The 18,684-nt window shown below is 42.0% G+C and overlaps 2 protein-coding genes across 2 annotated transcripts; one reads left to right on the top strand and one right to left on the bottom strand.

The window, feature by feature from the left end:
* Nucleotides 1-7,531: 7,531 nt before the first annotated feature.
* Nucleotides 7,532-11,943, bottom strand: LOC149298560 (copper chaperone for superoxide dismutase-like). Its single transcript, XM_089487321.1, has 8 exons — nt 11,890-11,943; nt 11,628-11,700; nt 11,250-11,387; nt 10,669-10,846; nt 9,610-9,670; nt 9,074-9,151; nt 8,331-8,434; nt 7,532-7,685 (listed from the first exon to the last, which is right to left on the bottom strand). The coding sequence occupies exons 1-8, from the start codon at nt 11,941-11,943 to the stop codon at nt 7,532-7,534; spliced, it is 840 nt and encodes a 279-aa protein (XP_089343447.1).
* Nucleotides 11,944-16,287: 4,344 nt separating this feature from the next.
* Nucleotides 16,288-18,651, top strand: LOC149298559 (RNA-binding protein 4B-like). Its single transcript, XM_089487320.1, has 2 exons — nt 16,288-16,699; nt 18,068-18,651. The coding sequence occupies exons 1-2, from the start codon at nt 16,288-16,290 to the stop codon at nt 18,649-18,651; spliced, it is 996 nt and encodes a 331-aa protein (XP_089343446.1).
* The last annotated feature ends 33 nt before the right edge of the window (nt 18,652-18,684 follow it).

Below are 18,684 nucleotides of genomic sequence, written 5' to 3'. Positions count from 1 at the left end.
AAACATATATATTTCACACTTTTTTCCTTTCAAAATCTATTATTTGATATGAGAAGTATAAGGAGGGGGTGGGGGGTGGTGAGGAAACAAACCTAAAACATACATCTTGTTTTAAATTGGGTGTCATGGAGCGATAAAGGCTCTTCAGCTGTTTAGGGCAATTACATGACGATTATTACTATTATCTTTTATTTATATACACCAACAATTTACGCCGTGCTTCTTACAATACATGTATTCAAGGAGTATGACGAGACTAGAGCTGACAGCAGGGGCATAACTAGAAGCCTCAGGGCCCTGGTGCGAGAATCTGTTAAGGCTCCCCACCACCCCCAACCCAATCTACTCCCTTCTCACACCATCTACCCCCTTCTCACACCATCTACCCCCTCTCCCTCCCTTCTCACTATCTGCCCTCTCCCTACCCCCCCATTCCCGGCACCCGAGACAGACGCCTCACGCTTCCACCACTGCAGTTGGTGCCGCGTTGAGGCAGGCGGCGGCAGCAGAGGAGACAGAAGGGCGCCAAATGGTTGCTGAAAACGACTGCTCGGCACCCTTTGGGCCCCCCTGACTGGCAAAACTCCAGGGCCCGGTCGCAGTCGCGACCCCGGTAGTTCCGCCACTGGCTGATAGACAAAGCGATACACTAGGTGGAGAGAGCCCTGCTTACAATTTTGAGGGAATGGGATGACAAACATAAAGCACAGAGAAAGGGTGATAGGTAGTGTGGTGGTTGTATCATGACAGAGAAGTTCTAGCAGCTAAGATGGTGCGGCTTCTCTGAAGAAGTGAGTTTTGAGATGTTTCTTGAGGGAGGTTGAATGCTGAAGGTTCGGTATGGAGGAGCCCGAGTGAAGTCTTGTACACGGGAAAGGAAGAGGAAATCCTTAGCCCATGGAAAGAACGTAGAGAACAAGTAGGGGAGTATTTTTATGAGAAATGTATAGAGGAGTAGAGTTATAGCATGGGCCCCAACTGTCCCGATTTGGGCAGGACAGTCCCGATTTTGGGACTCTGTCCTGCCTTTCCCTACCTCTGTCCCGCTTTGCAGAGGCAGAGGAAGGGTGAGATGAGAGCGGTACTTACATTGTTTGCAGCTGTGGGGCACACCCGATCAGCAGCTGAAGCCTGCAGGACTAGTTGGGAGATCACAATCTCCCTCTAGTCGGCTCAACATTAGGGAGAGCGAGACTCGGCTGTCATGCTCCCTAATCACTACGCGCCAGCAAATGATGCAGAGCGTGGGGATATGATGTTGTACCCCCGCGCCCTACATCAATAGCCGGCACATAGTAATGAGGAAGCAGTAAAGCGACAGACCTTGCTCTCCCACCACAGGATGGAGGATGAGGTAAGAGATGGGAGAAAGGGGTGTAAGGGCAGTGTACGTGTATATATGTGTGTGTTTGTAAGCTTGTGTGTGTGTGTATGGGCAGGTGTGTGTAAGGGCAGTGTATGAGTATATGTGTGTGCAAAGGCAGGTGTGTGTAAGGGCAGTGCACATGTATGTGTGTAAGGGCAGTGTATTTGTGTGTGTGTAAAGGCAATGCACATGTATATGTGTAAGGACAGTGTACGTGTATATGTGTAAGGACAGTGCACGAGTATATGTGTGTAAAGGCAGGTGTGTGTAAGGTTAGTGCACGTGTGTATGTTTAAGGCCAGTGTATGTGTATATGTGTGTTTGAGCAGGTGTGTGTAAGGGCAGTGTACGTGTATATTTGTGTGTGTAAGGGCAGGTGTGTGTAAAGGCAGTGTAAGGGCCCTGGGGGGGAGGCTAACATAGCCATATCTTATACATGGGAACATGCTTAAGTCAGTGAGAAAGGAGTCACACATCATTTAATAAGACAACAAAGCACTCTAATGTTATAGATAGAACGGATCAGTCCCAGTTCTTTTAGAAGAGGGGTTAGCAAAGTCAGGATTGTCCAAAACCTTCTGATTTCCATGACCCACCATATTCTAGTATCCTCTTGTATGCGATAAGGGTTTTCAACATTTAGCAGCATAATGCGTAGTGGGGTTACAAACATGGCTTACTAAGTTAAAATTCTCATATTAAAAAACAGTATAGGGCTTAGAAGTTGTGCATGCTTTAGTTTTATATAAAGAACCTAGGCCTGCATCCAACAATGATAAAATGTTGGCTACTACTCGATGCCCGTCCTTGTGCAGCTCCTCAGGTGCAACCTACACCCACCTCTTTAGCATCTGTACATTGCCTCCGTATGATGTAATATTCCTCTTAAAGACACATGGCTCTGAGTATAGCATGCAATGGCCAGCTCGGCATAGTCCTCCATAGTATAAACGAGAGAGGTCTCCCTTGTAACTGACACATTGAGACAGTATTAGAAGAAAGAAGTGCTTGTGGTGTTTTACAGATCATCAATTGTGTATTTGTGTAATGGCCAACTAGACCTAGAACAGCAAAAACATTTACAGACAACATAGTTCTCTAAAATGACTTCATCCTAAGTGCTGCTCTGGGGATCCAATTCCTGCCCGCATCAATGGGGACAACAAAGGTTATAGAGCCTTCAGAGCTGCGCATAACAGAATTTCTCCCTCTGGCTTAAGGCTTGTGAAATCTCATTCATTTGGAGAAATACACAGATCTGGAATATGAACGGTAGAATGTGATCCATATCAAATGCTAACCTATACTAAAAAGAGGATTGTGTGTTGCTGAATTTTTTGCCTGATTGATGATTAATGAGAAAACCATTAAATCAATCTGGTCTAAAGGATTACAGAGTCTGTGGTATGCAACCCAGGTATATGCGATGACTCTGTGTTCTTGTGAAGATTTCATGTAAATAATCATTGCCATGGTTTTATCTTTGTGGTGGTTGTGTAAGGGTATAGTGACCCTTAATTCACAGGAGTTACTATTGCATAGCAAACTGTCACGGAAACCTGGGCTCCAGGAGGGGCCTGCCATGATTGACTCATGGGATATAGTGTATGCACGGAAGGGTAATCCAGCAGAGGTGATTAGTTCCTTTGTGTTAGCATTCAATGGGTTAATCTAATTTAAATTTAAATTAGTTTCTTTGTACATGCCCTCTGTATCCCTTCTGGCTAGAAGTATCATCTTCCCAGAGGACCCCTGTGGTGATTCATGGCCTAACCTGAGTTATAGGAATTCCATGCCTAGCTTAGGGGGGTTAAGAGGTGTTTTTCATCACCTTTACCCCACCATAACTTATTGGCAGATCAAAGATGGGAAAAAATTCTTGGATAATGTGTCATATAATTGGTCATGTGGCCAGAGGGGTGGTTTTTTTGCAAAAGAGTCTGATTTAGGGGCAATACAGGGACCTGGCAAGTAGTCCTGACCATGACTGGGCCTTCCCATAGACCCTGGTCATCGAAGGGGTTCTGTTTTTGGGGAGGTGGGTACAAGGGATCCATTGAGACTACTTCCCCCTGGTACAGAGTGCCATGTTTCCCCAATTATCAGAGACTTTAAAGACTGTGGAGCTCGGACACAGATTTGGGGCACCTGCATTTTGGTAGGGGGTTTTATGCGTGGTGTGTTACTCTCCATCGGGGAGGACTTACAGGGCAGAGACCTCCATGGCCAGTATTTGCACCAAGATCTGATATCAAGCCGGTTTCAGCAGGAAGTCAGGAAACCCCCGTGTTTACCATCTTCCCCACAGACTACAATAGTGACCCCCTACTGGGGGGCCAAGTGCAAATACTGAGCCATGTGCAAAGGAGTGCCTGATGGAGAACTTTGGGTGGTTTGCTATAGTATGTAAATTACTGTTTGTTTTTTTAAAACTGTTTATTGAGAACAGGAAGCACAGAGATATGTATACCTCAGATTGCACAAAATAAACAAATCACAGTTATACATTGTTTTAGAAAAGAATAATAAAGAACATAACAGAAAAGATCAACAGTCTTCACCTGGAGGGAACAACAGTGAAGAATACCATCACCACTTTTCAACATTTTGTATTTTCCAATTGCGAAACAATCAACATAAATCGAACAATAACATTAACTTCCCTCCCTATGTATCTCTAAGGTCATAATAAACGACACCACCAGCTCCTAACAATAATTATAGGTCCAGTAATCGTTCATGTCTCGGATGTCAGGAACTACTAGGCAAACAGTACCAAGCAGTCAACTCAAAAGTTTAGTTTGTATGACAACGTCAAGAGTTGGAATAAAAGGTTTCCACACCTCAAAGAGCCTCTGGGTTTTTCTCTCTTTGTCAAGAGAAGTATCTAACCAGCCCATACGAAAGAAAAAGATAATAACAACTTTGAATATAGTGAGAGACGGGAGTTCAGAGTAAATCCACAGGTGAATAATTGTTTTCCTAGCAGCCACCATGATAAGTTTACTAAGATGAGGCAAAGGGGCCTGAGTAACCGCCAGCACAGCCAACTGTGAGGAGAGCGTAGCCAAAGGACAGCCCAAACTTAAACCAAATCCCTTCACCTCCTCTCATGTCCATGCAATTATATAAATCAGCATCAGGACTATTACATTTGGGGCAGTCCGCATCATCCAGGAAACGTAGCGGTGAGTAGTAGGCATAAATCCCTAATTTACGGTGCATATCATAATATGAGGCATTGAGAATCCTACAGATCTCTACTATGGCTTTGGAAATATCATTGGTTCTGAGCCAAGTGTGTACCCCCTTAGGCAATAGGTTCCTTTCAGTTTCCAATTTGAGTAAAGCATAAATGGTCTTAGTGGAGATAGAGCTATGTGCCATCTAATGGATTATTCCAGTCCCTATCCGTAAAGTGTCTCGTCACCCCGGCTATAAAGCTTGTGTCTTGGATGAATTGGAAGACTGGCGTATCAATATTGGGCAGCACAGCCACACATTCCCTACGTGTCAAGATTGCTTCTCTGCCTTTTGGCTAAGATCAAGTGTAGTACCTTATGGAGAGAAGGGGAATAACTTGATCCTTTGGCCTTGGGCCGAAGTAGCTTGGAGCCTGAAGGTGTCTTAATCGAGCACCCAGAGTAGTCCTGGGTCGCCTTCACAACCTTGCACAATTGGTGTCGAAGTGCGTGCACGAAGAGCACTAATGGCCCGCTACAGAAGCACCTTTTCACTCCCCGAGCCTTATGGGCCTGTGTGCGATGACCAATTTTTTTTGAATCGGCCACATGGATATGGCTAGACACTTATTTATCAGACTCGCAATTTTCACTATTTTTAGTGCACATGTGACAATTAATTATGCTTGATTTCACAGTTTTATTTGAACACACATTTGAGTTTGACGTTTTGAGCACTGCACCAAAGTGATGCTGGATTACAGTTTTTTTGGGGAGAGGTAGTGAATGCCTTATGGCTCCCTACCTCTTCCTTACAGCGGTCCTCCTCTTCGGCGTTGGACCAAGAAGATCCGGCCCTTCTGCAGGCCTTCTGCCCAAAGAGGGAAGGAAGGCTTGGCACATCCCTTTGGCTAACCACAGCGCCAACGCAGCTCAGGTGCAGCGGGACCCCCCTTCTCTCTACAACGCTGGTTCTGTCTGGTGCTGGAGAGGTTAACCGCTGGTGTCTCGACAGAAGGAAGCGCAGCTTGATGGGAGTCCCTAGGCAGGGGTACAGGGAGTCCCATCACACAAACAAAACATGTGAAACTATTTATCAAAGTCATAAGGATACCTGAGGAAAAGTCATAAATGAATGACTTCAGTTTATTGGGCACTAAAGAATGTTCAAAGGGAGACTATACCCAGCCCCGCTTTTGTGCTATAAGGGTTATCCTGGGTATATAAACCAGAAAATCTCAATGCACGGAGGATTTTTCTTTCCACCTTTAAACATATAACTAGTTCAAGTCAATGTTCAAGTACCATGCTTAGTAACTACTTTCGCTATAAGGTTACAATCTACATACCAAAATATCTAATAAAAAGGCAAGAAAAAAAGAAATTAAAAACAAATCACAAATTTAGAATTTAAACACACCTTAATTTATTGTAAAGCAACTTTCTACTGAATTATATTATAGATAACAAAAATCATAAATTATCGTGACACATTAATAATCCCATTTTGTGCATATATTATTATACGTTTACTTGTAGAAAATATATTCTTTGGTTACTAAAATGCAGCATGGGGGTCTCGCACCACTCTTCACACCATTGGAATGTGCCATAGGTGCCAAATGTGCAAGCAATTGAAGCCAACACAGAAAGAAAGAAAACCACCAGCTGAAGAAGACCTGTCATCTACAAATTCAAGAGCAGCAATTTCAGAAATCTGTGGATTAGACATGACTAGTGATTATTCTTTCAAAAAAAAAAAATAGGTGGCTGGAGCCCTTTCTGCACAGATGAAGACCAGAGGAGACCTGTGTGTATAAATGCAACTCACTATGGAACCCATTGTTGCAGATAGTATAACTTTACATATACATGTTCTAGTTAGCATAATGTATACTGTATATGGAAGTACATACATACGTGTAGTGGATCATGTCATCAGGGCCAGACTGGGGATCGTGAGGTGGCATTTTAAGGCCATGGGCCACCTAATAACAGCAACCCATCTTTTGGCCAGTAGCTCATTGGACCAGGCGTGCCAGATGGCCCGTCTGGACATTCATGTCATCCAAACATTAGAGCAGAGCAGGTCCACTGTAATGTTTCTCTTTTTCCTCTCATCTCTGATTTTCTGCTAGATTACCTGCATTCTCTAAAACGCAATGAATGCATTAAATGGCAGAAAGCTTCGGCACGCAGAAGTCATGTAACGTATCTGAACTTTTCTCAGTTCTAGTTTCCATGAAATGATGTTACACTGATCTCTTTATAGAATAATGTAATGTAATGTAGATGTACGTTTCCCGCATGGCATACAGCTGGGGAAAGGGGAAAATGCCTATGGAGGGATTCTGCAGAATCCTCCTATGCACTTGCAAGGGGGACACCATGTAAGTGTAAAGGGAACGCGCATTATAGTGCATATGATGGCACTTTAACAATGATTTAGGTTGATAAACACACAAAAAAAATGACAAATTATTTCTAACTAAAGTAAGAGCACTTATATCATTCATGTGTGTGTGTGTACGTATATATATATATGTATTATTATTTTTTTTGCATGGCTGCTCTGCCCCCCATTTCCCTCTTTCCATGTTCTATGTGAAACACTGCATGAAGCAAAAGCCCACCGCTTTCATCTTGATGGTCCATTACCCTGGCTAGCATGCCATGAGGCTCAAAGCATTCAATCCTGAGCCCTGCTACTAGCCGATAAAGCATTGGACACAAAGAACGCAGCAGTGCGCAACTAAACAAGCAGTTGCATTGCAAACACATAGATAAAAGGAAAGTCACCATCCACAGAAGACATGTCTGCAGTAAGTAATTCTTAGCTATTTTTTTCCGATCGCATTTCTATCAGCAACTGGAATAGTAAAATGGGATTTCTTTTTGGTTTTCCGCATTGTGTAATTATGCCGTGCTGTGCAGTATTCTGCCTGATGGAGTCCACAGATAATATAGGCGGAGGAATATTTTCTTAAAGGTTGGCGGAGGGGTTGTGGTGCTTATTTCTGCCGGGTCCAGCTATGGGACAATCTCTCTCCTCCCAGATGGTAACTCCATCACAGGAGCAAATCTGCTTGGCATTTTCAAATAGACCAGCTGATCGAGCAATAATGCCACAGGCCAATCTGGAAAAGATAATTAGCATCAGACAAAATAGATGGACACAAAATATATTATTTGAAAGAATTCTGGATAGCTTTGTGCCTATCCCGTGCATGTTTAAATTCCACCACTGTATTAGCCTCTACCATTTCTGATAGGAGGCTGTTCCATGTATCTACCGCTTTCTCAAGTAAAACTAAAACATTACATCCAAACCTCTGGATTCAGATTAAACCTCACTGATGGTCACACACTGTAGGTGCAATAATCTGTCTCTTGTAAAGAGTTAATATCGTGTTTTCTGTATTCCATTATTAAAGGGTTACTGTATATTGTTTTAGTCATCTACAAGCTTTAGAAAGTTTAACAGTATCCACAATCTGTAGAATGTAGCAGTGTTTAACATGCTTGTTGGCTCCATCCCAAAAACCTTATTAAAGATCCAAAGAAACATAGGACTGAAATGTTGCCCCTGAATAAGCTTCATAGGCTTATTAGGATATGCAGGTTCAGGGCCAGAAGCTGGATCAACAGATCTCTGTTTGTATTATTAGCCTATTTATTACCATTATTTTATTATTATTATTATTACGAAGGCTTTCCCATGTTAGTAAACCCAGAAGCACTTCGGTGTTTTAGTCTCAAACCTCTGCTACTGTGTTGCTTACCTTCTGCCAGAGTTTCCGGTTATTTTTGACAGGGGATGATGACCATTTCCCAGGTCATCCTCTCCTTCATCCACCACTAATGAGCGACCGATGATGTCCCATACCTGAAAGTAGACATGTGTGGTCCCTGAGCTGCAGCGATAAACCATGAGGTCGAAAACCTTACACTTACAGCAGTTTATAGAAACTAGTAATATTTATTCGGTCATACCCAGAAACCTGTTGTTCCTTAAGATTCCAAGTAAAGACACCACTGATGTCCAGATGCCCATGTGACACCTTTTTTTTGTGTGTTGGTCCAATAAAAGGCATTTTCAGTATGCTGGAAAGTTGCCTTAATTACGCTCACAGATTCCTAATCTGCCCCATAAAAGCATATTTCTGAAAAGAAGACAACCTAGGCTATTTCAAAAGGGTCACACTATCGCTTTGCTTGCTGCCATTTCCAACCCATGGTGACTAAAACATGTTTCTATGTCTACTGGGAGGATATTTTCTCTTTTTCACATTTTTTTGTGCTGAAATATGAAAAGAAATCCCCCTCGGGATCTTTCTGGCCACCAAAGATCTCTATTTCACTATATTTTTACTCCGTTCTCCCTGACCGATGATCATACACACTGCTTTCATGATCACACAACATTTAAACGGTCTGCAGAAGGATCTGTGGGGGGGCATAATAGGTCCTCATGGGATTAATTGGACACCTTTACAACACAGACAGAAAACACAGACAGTGTTACCTTCACTCTATCATTCTCCATCCTAAAAGATGCCCGTCCATTATCAGAGGCCAAGATATTTCCCAGGTCTCCAACATGCTAAAAAAACAACAATAAAAAAACAATTAGGGACATAGTTTATATGTTTCTATTCCATGTAGCGAACATAAAATATAAAGTAAACACAAAAATGCATATCTACAAATGTGAGGTTATATTACATTCAATTTATTATGCAGTAATGCGGGCAAAATACTCAGATGTTAAGTAACTCTCAATGTTAAGAAGTCAGGGTCCAGTTGAAGGAGAACTCCCACCATATTTTGACTTTCTTTATCACTTTTATATCCGCTAATTATTGTTCTATGTTTGTAAGGAATATATTATATAAATTTTGGGCACAATGACCATTCTAAATGTTTTTCTGCACCAGTTATAGAACATTATAGCCATCATTTACACAGCATTTTCATAAACAGGGACAATAACGTGCAATAAAATTAAACACTTTATGAATAAAAGAATGGCGATCGGATTTAAGGATAAATTGAACTCACCCGGTTAATGTCCCCAGGCCCCCCATGCAAATTCCCATCAGGATTGTAATGCTCTCCACAGCTAAATCAGAATATATTTATATTAGATTAATAGATACATAACACTTACACGCAATGTTATTCCCAAAAACTCAATAACCAATGATTCCCCTCTTTTACGAAAATTACTTTGTGCAACCAAAGCATATACTCTTGTATATAATCCCTTGATTATGAAATCCCCAAGTTGGATCTTAATGGAAGAGGAAAAAAGGTGGTCTGAATATAAGATGACATTGGTTCTTCTGGGCACTTTTAATTATGGGACTGTCACACTGGCAGTAATAGCACAAACACCAGTGGGACAGGCAAGTGTGGCTACAAATCTGCTCAAGGGCACCTGATGTGAAGGGCTACAAAGGATAGTCATGAGACAGACACGTAAGGTGTATTTCAGTATGATTGCGCCATCTGATAACCCTTTTGAAGTGCCTATTAACTATAATAAATTTAGGCAGGGCTGGAGAAATTGCGGCAGCTGGTGGGTCACTACACATCCACCCTCCCAGATCAGACTAACCTTTGCATGTTACAGCCTTTTAACTAAAAGTGTCTTTAATTCGGTTTGCTCTGACAGTCTCAGGACTATGTGACAGATTACCTACTGAATAAAGGGCAGTTACTAAGCTCCAAGAGTGGAAGGAGAAAAGGATGAGCCATCCAACTGAGACTGATTGGCGTTGAGAAGGGACAGCGGTGGCAGCAGCAAAACAAGAAGCAACGACGTCTGGGTCTGACTATGTTATAGAGGGAGCAGTAAAGCCAATCAGCTCCAAGAGGAGCTCCGAAAAGATGCGCCATCTAGAGCCTGATGGGCGTTGAATAGGGACAGTGGTGACGGCAACAAGACCAGAAGCAACAAGTTGATAAGTACTTTCTAGCCGTGCCGCATGTTCAGGGGTCTGAATAAAAGATAAGGGAAGGTTGCTTTTTTTTTAGATTAATATTCTGGAAAAAAATGAAACCTGTCATATGTTCAAATAGGGTACTTCAGTTTTATTTAAAGTCTTTCACAACTACCTTGCACAATCCTGAGAAATGTCCCCATATTCATGAATGTGAATTCCATGTAGCCCAGGACCCAAGCCATCCAGAGTCCCGTCAATGACACAACTCTTCTCGGATGCCTGTAGGAAGCGTACAATGCCCTGTATGGGACCTTCTCCTGATATTATTGCTACAGCAGCCCCGAGGTTGTCTGGAAAGAAGAACAACTTCAAATTTTACACACTGCGTATAATATATATATATATATATATATATATATATGCCAAAATATAAATAAATAATTAAAAAATATCTATTTATTCCTAAATAGTTTAAAACATAAAATAAAATATTTTTTAAAGGGGCCTTTTGAAGAGCATTTTAGATTGTGGCCATAATAAAACAAATGTACAAATTCTGAACTATTTCAAGATTAATAGTGACGCAATAGAGCCAAAGACACAACCCTCATGGCACATTTTTTCACAGCTAATGTCATGGCCAGACTAATGTGTCGTGTACAACAATACAAAATATGTAAGGATAAATACAGCACGGGCCATAAGGATGTTATATATTGGAAGGTGATGATAAGGCACATGATTGAGGCTTACTTGAGTGGCTGGTCCCCATACCCTTCAGCACCGCTTTCCGCCCCGTGCACTCCAGCAGTCTTTGGATTTCCTGAGCCGACAGTGCCGTCTCCACCAGAACTGACTCAGATTCCAGGCTGACAATGACACTTTCTACACCTGAAGAAAGAAAAGTCCCAATGATTCAGCGATCATTGTCCTATGTAACTGGAATCAACGTTTACTTCCAACCAGTTTACTTATGGCATTGGCAAAGGTTTCACGATGCAGGGAGTAGTAAATAGGAGATGTTTTGGATTAGAGCTCAACCATAGTATTTGTGTGATAGCTCTTTGTCCACAAGTGTCATAACTAATATACCGGTAATCCAAAATAACAGATTTGACTTGTTCTTGTTACCTTTTACATCTTTTAAGGATTCCTTCACAGCGTTCACACACTTGCCACATGTCATCTGCACGGCAAACTCCAACTGGGAAAAAGTGAGATTATTATTAGTGATCATGTACCACAGGGACATTCATAGTCAAGAACTAGAGGCTTCATGTATGTAAAAATAACACAAGAGACACACATCTTTTGTTTACTGCGGTACAAATACTGACACATCTTTGGTGACTTTATGATATAATATCAGTTCCTAATGGATGAAAATACTTACCTCCAGCACCATCTTGGCTGAATGCTGCGTGCAGGGGTCCGTGCAGACCCCCATGCGCACGTGTGGAATGTATTTCAGTGGGAGCATTTTCCTGTCACTATTGCTTGCCTCAAGCAGACAAATAGTGACACTGATAGTCGGAAGGAGGAGATCTGCTGCAGGGCAGTATCTTCAGACATGGGTTTTATTAACTGCATTGAACTGCATTGTCCCAATTATAGGCCGTACCCTAATAGTTTGGTGCAATTGTTAATAAAATATAATTTTTAAAGAAGAAAATACATGATTATAAGGGTAAAGAGTATTTTCTTACTCGGTCTTACTCACACACTCTCCCTCTCTTCTCCACTGACCGATTTCATGTCCCTGTCTACTTTTCTGCAGCTTGTTGTCCTGTCTTCTTTCTTCGTCCGCTTCTCCCCGGTATGAGCTCCGTTGACCAGGCCTCCCGGAGCGCTTCCGCAAAAGGGCGGAGCCTACGTGGAACAGGGAAGAGGCTGTCCCCGTGGTGGGCCACCTGGCTCCACCCTTTAGTGGAGGTACAAGAAGCCAGGATAATGCAGGTGTGAGGAACAACCGCATTTCCAGAAGACTTGGGACCCCTGAGACGTGCTTGCCATCCTGAATATCTAAACCCCCGGGTATCCGTCACACCCCCGATTTAAAGATTAATATTGGGTTAAAAAGGTGCAGCCTATAATCGGGACAATATGGGATTTTTCCATTTTGGAACAATGCATATAAAATACTCACAGAGTACTCCTCTGCATCACACAAGCTGGCCCAAGCCTATGGTTCTATACGCAGCTTGTTACAAGCACAATATGCAATGAAAGACACTGCAGACAAACATTAACCAGGTTTTAAAGATAAATAAGATGATCTATCATCCCATTTTTCAATACTGCCGGTCTCCTGTTACTATAAGAGTAATTCTGGGGCAAAGTTCTAGATGAGGAGCAATCACGTGATTATGTTTTTTAAATACTACACGTAGAATTACAGGAGTTTATGCTAGATACCCGGTTTTGGACGTTGCAGTAAATTAACATCTTCTTTATTCGGAAGAATTGTGTACAGTTTTCACCAAAAATTCTTTTGGGTAACCCAATGTCCAATGTGGCTGTAGGTGAACTAGTATCCCAGTATTGAGGGTTTTCCATGAATCTTTCTTTTGCCCAGAGGGCTATTATGTCCACATCCAACTCATTGGTTACATTGGTTACTCAAGTTGGAGAAACAAAGATTAACACCATTCGCTAAAGGGAGAGTTTGGGGTTGTGTTTCAGATCCTAGACTTCACTATGCCAGTCCAACCCCACTAAGATTTTGCTGCAGGGCCCTGTATGATGAATAGTTAAATTGGAGGGATTTCTGAATTCCTTGCCCTGTGTAGGACCAGCTTAGACTTCTTGACAGAGTCAGTGATGGCCCTTCATAATGAACAGTGAAGTCAAGGAGCGAAGCAACTCGGCTTTCAGTGAATAGTTCCCTATGTTCCACCTACAGATAACAGACTAGAGACCCGTGACAAGTAGGGGCAGGCTGACCAGCCAAGGTGGCAATTACCCCACAGACCAGTCCTAAATTCCTTAGACAGGAACGCAGTCACGTAATACAATGTTACATGATCCCGCAGTAATAGCGTGACACTCGCACCGTGTGCGAGCAGCTATAACAAAAAAAAAAAAAGCTAAGTCGGTGATGATGGTGTGATTTGGGTGATAGGATGGGTGTTAGTGTGTATATCTAACATTTATGGGGCCCTTTCCCCAAGAGGCCAGCCCTCCCCTACTGACAATGCAATATCCTGATTCAAAAAAAAGAAAACTTTATTTTGCAGCACCATTTGGATCGTGACTTAATTCAGGTATTAAACCGTGAATAACGAGGCGCTTATACATTTAGAGATTAACTTTTTTTCCCTTTTCTGTGACGAATTTCTTATTATTTTCCGTGTGTCCATTGTACAGCTAAACGAAATGAATACACCGTAAGAATTACGTAACGGCAGCTTTGTAGCATGAATCACACGTAAACGACTACTTCTCCTTAACTAAATCTTCCGATCGCCGTTAAGTTGGGGAGGTAACCTGTTTTAAAGCAGAGATGCGATCACCTTGCACACCGTGCCGCCAACTGAACCGTCCATGCCGTTTCCGTGAGCTGCTCGCTTTCCCGGCCGTAACCTTTAACCTCACCGAGATCTAAGGCGCGTGGTTGTTTTAGGAAGTCATCTTAAGTCAACAAATCGTAATACTATACAGTGTCGTAAATATTTTCTTTCATAGCTTTATTAGTCAGACACTTCAAAGAGAGCAGCAAATTACTACTACTCATTCACTAGCTAGTTTCATTTAGAAAGTCCGGTTCGCACAATTAAACTCATGATCTTTATTACTATAAGCTAAGTTATACATTCATACAACTCAGAGATGCCGTAAGCGAAAACTCGCAAATACACAATTTTCCCTAAATGTAGCATGGATAAAACCGATAGAATTTCCATCTTCCAAAAATGGTCGACTCCTATTTATCTGCATTAAACTAAAACACCATTTTCTTTATTTAAAAGGGCGTGCTAACTCGCGTGTTTAGAACTCAATTACCGCTCTAGCGCCCAAGCAACAATGACGCAGCTTCCACCCAAAAGACTATAACGTGTGATTGACAATGTTGTAGACCAATCGCTAAGGCGCATAGCAACGGCGCCGTCCAATCAGTTACATCCAGGCAGCGAGTTCCTTTTCCTCCGGCAGTATCGTTCGTAGCTGATAACGTTTGGTTGCCATTTTGAGTGTGATTCGTCGGTTTAAAGGTGAGTAATTATAAAATGTAATCAATTAGATAAAAAACGTTATTTTACATTCAGTGAGGTGAGAGGGACAAACGGCTGCTTTATTGTTATCACCAATTCGCTTTAACGGAAGGCTTTTTTGTGGGCTTTGTTGAAATGGACTCCCCAACCGTTATTGGTACGTTAATGCATGTGATAGCTGCGTGGTCTCTTTAACGTTTTTCTGGTGTACCCCAGCGAATTCGTGACGGGGTTACTGCAGGAACTCGGCTCAGCTATTTTCTGTTCCACCGAACCCCTTTTCATGCCCCAGCTCCCCTTGTGCGCATGCGCGGATCGCGCTGCCATTTCTTTCGTTGTGGAAGAAAGCGCGTTACTCGCTGAGTATGTTAATATGCATTTTGTGATAATTAGATTAAATGTAATCGCCTTCTGTTTTATTTTAATTTTTCGTGGTGAAGAGGCTACTTTGTTTAATTGATGAAATTGAATGCACTATATTTGAAATCCATTCTAGACGTGCAGATTAGATTTCTACGCCCGGAAAAGGCTATGTTTCTCATTACATTGTCTTAATGGATTAGCGGGAACATACTCTTGTTCCAATGGATAGCACTTACCGTTGCATTTTTAACCCAACTGTCGCATACCTCTGACATTTAAAATACCTGTAATACTTTAAGACATCTTTTTTTGGTTTTAAATGTTGATGCTCATGAATGGGTGACTAAAGCACAGTGCTTCCTACACAACCTGTAGTTGTCCACAGATGAATGAATGAACAAAGCGTATAATGAAGTCATTCAAGTGAGACTTATTACCGCAGTAAAAGTAAATGCTTAGAGATGCTGATCTGCGAAATAAAATAATTATTCTCTTTGGTGTGTTCTGCGATTTTAGTCTTTTTCCTCCACCTGCTGTGTGGACTTCAACATTGCCGTAACTAGATGCAGCATTAGATACATCATTCTTGGCTATTGAATGTCTAAAGCAATAATCTCCTAATTGTGGTGCGATTTAGATATGCATTGATTGGTTTACTGCCATAGAAACTAAAAATGACTTATTAAAAGTTAGGGTAAAATCACAGGCTTGCCAAAGATTGTTTCCTGAACGTAGCAGAAACACTGACTAATTCCCCATTATATATATATATATATATATATCTCACACGGTATATTCCCCTCCCAGTGATTATGTGGATATTCTGATGACCGGGAGTAACCAAAGTTAGCAAGCAACAGTGACAAACTAAAGTTTGTGTAATTTGGTGACCAACCAGGACAGTGCTAGCCCTCCGTAACAGTTTTAATGCATAAAATGCATAGGTTTCATTTGAAAATGGCAAATAATCCATATTATAGTACTTACATTGTTGCATTTGAAAAAAATGCTTAGACTATGCCTTATGGTAGGGAGAGAGGCCAACTAAAAAGTAAGCACCAGAATAACTTAAAAATGGAAAATCAAATAAAACTAACACTGTAGAAGTAAGAGTTCTGTGACAGATTGTCGTAGAGTTTCATTTTGAGTATGGTATTTGTTTTCATTTTTTTTTTTTTTTTTAAATCTTTTCTTTATTCGTTTCAGATCGTGCAAATATGGTGAAACTCTTTGTAGGTAATTTACCCCCCGAGGCAACCCAGGCCGAGTTGAAAGCACTCTTTGAGCAGTTTGGCCGTGTGACCGAGTGTGACATAATCAAAAATTATGGCTTCGTCCATATGGAAGATAAGAAATCTGCAGACGACGCTGTCCTTAATCTCAACCATTATAAATTGCATGACGTTGCAATCAATGTGGAAAACAGTAGAGGGAGACCAAAAGCCTCCACTAAACTTCACGTAAGCAACCTCGGCGGCAACTGTACCAGTGAAGAACTGCGTGCCAAGTTTGAGGCTTTTGGTTCAGTCTTAGAGTGTGACATCGTGAAAGACTATGCCTTTGTTCACATGGAGAGGGCAGATGAAGCGTTGGAGGCCATCAGGAATTTGGACAACACTGAGTTTAAAGGTGAAATCAGGTTGGGGGGGCAGATAACAGGTGGATGTTAGAACATCCGATGGAACAGTTGTCCTTTATACGTGTAAGTGTGCCAGCGTGTATTGAACTCTGGGTAATCAGCAGCTGACCTAATACATACCTTGTGCATATGTGTGAGTTTACTTTAAAGGAATCACTGAAAATGTTCTGATGCATGCATACATGCTTTACTTAAAATTTTTTAAAACAAGGGATTTTTTTTTTAAGCAATTTTTACTTACTGTAACAGAATCATGAAAAAGGGACAAAAAACAGGGAACCTGATTTTAAGAATATAGTTTGCTATATTCTATAGGCACTCCCTATTCCTTGACCTCAGTTAGTCCTTCAGGTTGTGACCCAAATGGATATCTTCAGACACAGGCTTACTTGAAATGATGGTGTAAACAGGTAGCATTAGGTACTAAGAAGCAGGCATATACGTAAACCCAGTTAGAGAACGGGTTTTGGGATGTTGCTCCTACTCTGAGTTCGTACACCGAGTGCTATTTTTTTTGTCTTACTTTGTTAGTGACATAACACTTGTTAATGAAACCCTTCCCCCAATAAGTAACGCTTCAGTTTTAGAACTAGTCAACCTCAAAAGAGAATAAAAAGCAGTCTGCGGTGAAGCAGAGGTAAGGTTCAGGTTGGTAAGTATCGTGACATTAGTCTGTTGTGCTCGCGTGTACAAAGACATGTAAGCGGAAATGTATTAAAAACAAATTTATGGTAATCTGCTGATCCATTTAGAACTTTAGCTGTTAACCTGCAAATGTGTTGTGAACATACCCCATATGCCTTCCATTTCTGAAGCATGCAGTGTCTTTCCATCTTCAGCCAAGGTAGCATTATCAATAAGAATATGATATAAAACTCTGTTTTGGCAGCCCCAGATTATTCTACAGTACATACTATTGACACAAAATGAATGGCTTTCTTAAAAAACTCCTATCCACTGTGATCGGTGCGCGGATCTCGTGTGCGTTTTAATCTTGATCATCCTTAATGTTACATTTGTGAGCCAAGCCATTGACCACATTGTTTTTAAGCTAGTGAGAGAAGGTCGTAAACATTTCATTAAAAGGTTTTCTTTTTCTGCAAAGTATTTTTGAACAAAAAGGTTAAATGCTATCTTTAAACAGAAAAAATCCCCAAGGTTTTATTTCCATAGTCATTTCATGTGTATGGTTGTTGTTGTTGTAGGGTAGCATTACTCAAGTAAGGTTGAATGAAAATGTGCATGTAAAGCTCTGTATGTGCTTAGCCTGTAAATGCCCTGTTGATGCTGAGCACGTTAAGTAGCAAGGTACTCAGTAGTCCTCAAAACCAACCCTTATCGCGTGTGCTCTCTTGAAGGCAAACGGATGCACGTTCAGCTCTCCACGAGCCGCCTGCGCGTCACACCGGGTATGGGAGACCGAAGCCGATGCTACCGTTGCGGGAAGGAGGGCCACTGGTCCAAAGAATGCCCCCTAGACCAAATGTCCCAAGAGCTGGAGCAGCAGCCAGCCTATCCCCAGAATCCATACCCAGACCCTTACGCCCTGCGCAATGTGGCAGCTCCTGCCTACAACACAGCCTATGCAGAGCGTGTTTTCTACGATGAACGGGAGCGGTGCGGTGTCGTTGACTATTACCAGCATTATCGCGTGCGACCCTCGTCTTTTGACCCTTATGTGGATCGTCGGCTGCCTCCTGTCCCCCCTCCATCGGTTTCCAACATGTACAGGGAGAGAATTGAGGGATTCCCATATGAGAGGCATCTACTGCCCCCTCCACCCCCAATTCCTAACCCGTATTTTGCACGGGAGCGGAGCCCGTTACGCCGCTCCAACTCCACCTCCTCAAGCGTTGACGGATTTCGTACCGAGCGGCGGCTATCCCCTGGTTTGCGGAACACAGTCTTCGAAACTCCACGAACCGATCGGGCGCGGTTTTGATAAACTGAGGAGGTGAGAGGGTTATTATGTTAG

The sequence above is a fragment of the Sceloporus occidentalis genome, unplaced genomic scaffold (assembly GCF_023333645.1).
Source record: "Sceloporus occidentalis isolate IW3139 unplaced genomic scaffold, rSceOcc1.0.p SCAF_32, whole genome shotgun sequence".
Taxonomy (NCBI): Eukaryota; Metazoa; Chordata; class Lepidosauria; order Squamata; family Phrynosomatidae; genus Sceloporus; species Sceloporus occidentalis.
This window is presented reverse-complemented; position numbering and strand designations above follow the sequence as displayed.